This window comes from Ambystoma mexicanum, chromosome 1p (assembly GCF_040938575.1).
Source record: "Ambystoma mexicanum isolate Mex_15411 chromosome 1p, UKY_AmexF1_1, whole genome shotgun sequence".
Classification (NCBI taxonomy): Eukaryota; Metazoa; Chordata; class Amphibia; order Caudata; family Ambystomatidae; genus Ambystoma; species Ambystoma mexicanum.
The window spans coordinates 371838997-371844996 of record NC_090921.1 but is presented as its reverse complement, the minus strand read 5'-3'; the positions used below and the strand labels follow the sequence as shown (position 1 = coordinate 371844996).

The window sequence follows — 6000 nt, the reverse complement described above, 5'->3', positions numbered from 1 at the left end:
TTGTAGAACCTTTTCTCCTTTTAAAAAACAAAAAGATTGCTTGGAACAGAACAAATGGATGTAGCATATTATTCATCATGCTGGGCATCATGGCTAGAGATCTAAACCAGAAGACAAGGTTATCCACTTGCAGAGTCTGATGGACAATCTTCAAACTTGGAGGTGGTCTGTGGCATGTATGACTGCTTATTGTTTTTCTGGCTCCATAACCAGTTCAGACATTCCTTTGGAGGGAGCTGGTATAGCAAATCCAGCTGATAATGACATGCATACAATAAAAATACAAATAACTGGACCTATAAAATGTTGAGCTTAGGTCTGTTTAAACATGTCTTTCTTCAAGAATTAAAATATCTCTAACAATGAAACAGCATTAAAAAAAAAGAAAAAGAAATCTGACCAGTCAAGTTGGTTTTGTTTTATTCATCAGAAACGCAGTTTGGCCCGTGTCATTAAATAGAAATGGCTAGTAATTATCAGTGTGGGTATAAAACAGCTTTCTTGCCAGGCACAGGAAAACGCAAGGAATAGAAATACCTGCATACTCTAGACTCTTTGTGCAAAAATGCACTAAATTCTCCCACTCCCCCCTTTTCCCCAACCTGATAATTGAATACACAGGAACCCTTTCCTGTCAGCTCTCAAAGAAGATTTTCTTCGGAATGAAAAGAAAAACTCACATCCCATCTAACTTATCATACACGCGAAAAACAAAAAAAAAGTCAAGTTTTATTCTAGTTTTTTTATACAACAAAAAAATATCATTTTGCAAAACTAAGTTGTCTAGACTACGGTATATATCAAAATTTTTTGCTAAACATTGATATTCACACAACAAAAAAAGGGGTTAAAATGAGCATTTAACTTTTTTCTGGATTCTTTTTAGCTACACTGATGGCTGAATTGGAAGAGGATACAGACAATTTTAAATTAAAGCATCCAACAGCAGCCATTTGAAGATCAGTCCGAATTGGAAATTGCTGCACACACGTGCATTAATCCCCAACAGCCCCACATGTTGCGTTTTACAGCAATGTGTTTGCAGCAGCACAGAAGTCCAGTGCTGACAAAAAGAAAACATTCCTGAACCCCTAGAAGTAATGGCCTAGCTAAACTTGAAACCCAACAGGAGAAGAAGGGAAAAACAAGGTTAAATTCTGAGCTACAAACTTATGTATGATGGCAAAAACAAAAATAAATTAAATTGTCGTTAAACCACACAGGAGGTCCCCACTGTTGAGAACAGGTTTCCTTTTCACACTATACCAAAAGTGGGAATACTGACGTAAGGTGGTAAGGCAGCAAGCATGCTCTGTGCGCACTAAGGAATTGGGAGTATATGGCGGTATATGGGGGCTGGAAGGTAACATTATCCGAGCTACACAGTTCCAGTGCCCCTAGAACATTGGTATCAAGACTCCAGCCTCTCCATCACTTACACAGGGAAACACTCCTCAAACCCTTCACCTGAATCAAACTTTAGTTCTTCAATTCCCCCAATCCCACATGCATCGAACAGATTACACTATGTTATTTCCTGAAAGCAATGCATGTTTCCTGCTAGATTTCAGGCGGGTATAAATGAGGCATGGAGCGTAGAAGATTAAAAAACATTTCCCACAAACTTTCATCGTGTGCCTTTGTGGCCAGTATAGCACCGTGTTGCTCCATCAAAATAGACTAGATGCAGCAGTCATCCAAACCGTATAGTTTTCTTTTCTTAAACCTGATTACACCATTACAAAAAATAATAATTTGTAGCTGTGCCTTTTTTATGAAGGGACGTAAAAGGCAGGAGTGATACTCGCACTGCATGATAATTGTGTCTGCAAATTATTTGGTTTGTTTTCCGAGAAAAGGCGCACAGAAAAGCAGCTGTCCAACGTTCGAATACAGAGCTGGGCTCCCTAGGTGGTTTAAATATAGGTCCCAAAAGAAACAGGCAGAACTTTGGGAAATCCCCTTTTGTGCTGGTGACTAGGAAAAAAAATGAACGGAAAGCAAACGGGGGAAAGGAAACTTCCCTCCTGCAGCCATTGTCTGCTGCCACGGCTACTGCCATCATGACAGAAGATTCAGACAGCCAAGACTTCAAAATGTTCCCCTCGCCAGCCCCACGTTGTTTTTAGTCTTTGCATCGAACATAGCATAGGAGGTTGAGGTTCTCCATCTCGCTGGCAGATTGATTAAAGCAGGTGCCACTGAACTGTGGTATAAAACAATGGTAGAAACTAGGGGAACCTTATTATGCAATATTTGAGGTTATCCTTCCCGCCCCACCCCCCATAGTTATTTCCATGTGGCGGTCTGAGTGATAGACCTCGGAGGGATCATGTCCAGTAGATATTCACGCTGTCTTTCTACTGCAGAGGTTGACTTGTGCACTGCTAAGCCAGGATTCACAAAGGTTAATGTTCCACCTACAAAGTGAAAGAGAAAAAGTTGAGTAAGTATACATCACATTCTTGGTAAAAAAAAAAAAAAAAAAAAAACAATTCAGGTGCAGCACACCATACCAAAGAAACAGGTTAAGTTAGCCCAAAGCTAGTACCCCAAGGGCACAGTAGGTGGTGGAAATGTTATTTTAGAGCCAGATAGCATGGTAATGGACATTAACACAGTCTTCCATTAGAAGAACACACCAGATACAAGGAGTCGTCTAGTCAATAGGTAAGAGACATAAGTGAGATTCTGAGGTTAAGGGGTACTTTATGTGATACAATGGTCTAGAAAGAGTGCTTGAAAATTACTGTGCACTCTGCAAAGAAAGCTGGGGCAGAGGTTGATGTGCAATGTGGATGAGCTACATATAGTAATGCACGTGGTCCATCAAAAAAGTCAGTTGTCAAATGTGCACTCTAGAAAGGAGACTGGATGAGCAAATGGGAGGTGGAGTGATACAGTTGATCATGTTTTGATGAGCCAAGATTGGATGACTTGCATCAAAAACGGACAATCATTAAGTTGAACAAAATGGAGGCTGTGCTTTCCGTGGTAGATTGGTAAAAGGTAAGGACTTAAGGAAGCAATGGTATAGGCCAGGCGTATAGGTTCTGCAAGAACAAAAAAAAAAAAAAGAAAAATCAAAGCTTGCAGATCACTTGAAACTCAATGCTTTCATTTCCCTCAATACATCAATAGTTGTGTGGATATCACTTAAAATGATACAATTCGCTTAACAGGAACAGTCCACTTTCTATCTTGTAACAGACAGTGAAAGTCTGATTTTTTTTTAAAATGCACCACTGAAGAATGTTCATTGAAAGGCCCAGGCAAACTTGGAGGAATGAATGAGCGCTCAATGCTGGGTAATACAAATAAGTTAATGAAAGGAAAGTCACATATGGACTTTAAATCTGCTAAAAATCAAGCCAGTAGGCACTGGCCGGCAAAAAGAACGCAATCAAAATAAGGTACTGGATAAATGAATATTTTTACATCTAGGTAAGCCAGGTAAATCCGTTGCGCTAATAGGCACAAGCAATATGGGGAACTATATATTCGTGAGCTACTGTCTTTCAACTACTCGGTCTAATTCAATATTCACTCAGCCTCCCCCCTACAGGGTTTAAGTCTGGCAACTACACACCACCCTTTGTCCCAAAATGTGGGAGTACACTATAATAATTGTTGGGTAGGTTAAGGATGATCTGTCACCTTAAGTATGCCTGGAACAACTAGACTCCCTGTTCATGGTATGAAGGACTAATAGGGAAAAACTAAAATTCAATAGGATTTCATTTACCTGGATTAATTTGACTCTTCTTCCAGCTGCTGGCAGCCATGTTGCTTTTGTTCATAGGTCTCTCGCCGTGCTTACCTGGCCGGTTGATTAGTGCCGCCGCATTCTGCAGTTTGGGGGACTGGCTGAAAGCATGCAAAACTCCCCTTGGAGTCCCTTGGTGACCTCGTGGCAGCTGACTAGGAGTCTAGTAGAGGATACGAGAAGAAAATTAATATTTTAAGCCTTTACACCAACTTTAAACAGTTTTAATTTGATTAGTTTAATTTACAGGTTTTATTTAGAATATTTTCTTTACCTCCCAATCAATGTGTGAAATCGCTTCATATATCATTTGCACACATTAAGAACTGGTTCAAAAACAATATCATAAGCCCGCAGATTGGCAAAACAAAGCAAATACAAAAATACTGCCAGAAGTAGGAAGGGGCAGGAGTGCCGAAAGCGCATTTCATCTGAGTAACTTGCATCGGCCCTGTATGAACATACCCCACAGTGCATTATAAAAGACTACTAGTCATATTACCGGGTCTTGCCAACACGGCTATAGCCATTTGCATTGTCTCTTGGAGCTTCAGGTCCTGCAAGTATAAGGAACAAGTTACTTACTTGTAACTGTTGTTCTCCAGCCTGGGTCTGGCATGGATGCACATGCTCATGAGTATTCCCTGTCATCAGGCTGGAAATCCTTGGTAAAGAAATAAATCAGTTTCAGTTTTATTTCTGAACTGTCTTTCACCTAACAACCCATCACTGAGCTCTGGGGCATACTGCCCCCAGCCATTGACTGCCCTCTACCTAATCCCCTCCTCTGGAAGCCATCTTCAGATTTGGTAGCATGTAAAGTGGTAGTAGGACCAAGAGAAGAGCCACAGATGGGTAGGCGGGAGGGTTTGCATGTGAATCCATGCCAGACCCATGCTGGAGAACAACAGTTACAGGTAAGTAACTTGATCCTTCTCCAGCATGGGGTCTGGCATGAATTCACATGCTCATGAATAAAGAATACATAGCAGTACACACATGCAAAACCAAGGGAGGTGGCAAAGGCTCAACATAAGCATCTCTTACCTCCTCACCTTCAAGCGAACAGGTTGCGCAGTACTGCTTGGCCGACTCTGGACTCCTCCCTGGAATCCCCGTTGACGCAGTAGAATCTTGTGAAGGTGTGCGTTGACCTCCACGTAGCAGCACTGCAGATGTATAGCAGGAGCACACCAGACAGGAACGCAGTAGTTGCAGCGATCACTCTGTTCAAATGGGTTCTCAGACGGTCAGGCAACTGTCGGGTTTGCCAACCGGTGACAATGGGTGATGCAGCTGGATAGCCATTTGGAAATGGAAGCCTTGGAGTGGGCCTTTCCATGGTTCACAGGGCCAAAGTTCATGAAAAGTTGCAACCTCTTTCGAACGAAACAGTCCCTTGACAAACTCCTTAACTGGACAATGTGACCACAATGACGACCGTCCCGGAGATCTGGTGTAGCAGGAGATAGCTGCCAGATGAACTTTAATGGAAGCATGGGCCAGTCCTGCTTTGGCCTGCTCTGGCCAATGACCACAAATATGGTAGCATTCGCAGAAGATCGATCTTCTGTGCATAGCACCAAACGGCGCACCTCTTCTGTTTATGTCCATAGCATTTCAGAGTAGACGATGCTCTGGACCTTGGCAAGCACCTCCTTGCAATCCGCTGGGAGGTCGTAACCCCCGAACTCTAACCTCACAGGAACCGGGTATTCAGGTTCAGCGAACCAGGGTCGTTTTTCAGAATTGCACCTCCTTCTCGGGCCAGAAGATCTGCGACCACCGGAAGCTTGACTGAAGGGGATGCGGACACGCCGAGAAAGTCCGGGTACCAGATCTGCCTCGGCCACGCCGGTGCAACGAGGATCATCCTGCACCGGGACCGTCTGAGTTGACTGACTAGTCGAAGAAGCAACAGCAACGGAGGGAATACATAGGGAAACAGCCCGTCCCAGGGGAATGAGAATGCGTTACCCATGCTGGCGACCTCTAACACTGTGTTCATCGCTGTCGCAAATAACTCGATCAGGGGATTGCCCCATCTGCGCAACAGGCGATCCACTTGATCCTGCCGAAGCTCCCACTCGTGGCAAGAGCGCAGCTCCCTGCTGAGCGAGTCAGCAACAGTGTTCTTCACTCCTGCCAGATGAAATGGGATGAGGAACATACCTTGGGTGACAGCACAGTGCCATAGGTCCTGCGCTTCTTCAGATAGCGCCGGGGATCTGGTG

General features: G+C 43.4%; 1 protein-coding gene across 4 annotated transcripts in view; it reads right to left on the bottom strand.

The window, feature by feature from the left end:
• Positions 1 to 403: 403 nt before the first annotated feature.
• Positions 404 to 6000, bottom strand: part of GATAD2A (GATA zinc finger domain containing 2A) — a 1131740-nt gene continuing 1126143 nt past the window's right edge. For 3 of the 4 annotated variants that reach the window (XM_069649100.1, XM_069649093.1, XM_069649106.1), the window contains exons 13-14: positions 3746 to 3929; positions 404 to 2420 (exon numbers count right to left, since the gene is read on the bottom strand). In XM_069649100.1, the coding sequence (XP_069505201.1) occupies positions 2290 to 2420; positions 3746 to 3929 (315 nt within the window). In that variant the 3' untranslated portion in view covers positions 404 to 2289. The remainder of the gene's footprint in view (positions 2421 to 3745; positions 3930 to 6000) is intronic. The other variant, XM_069649108.1, reaches the window with a different exon arrangement.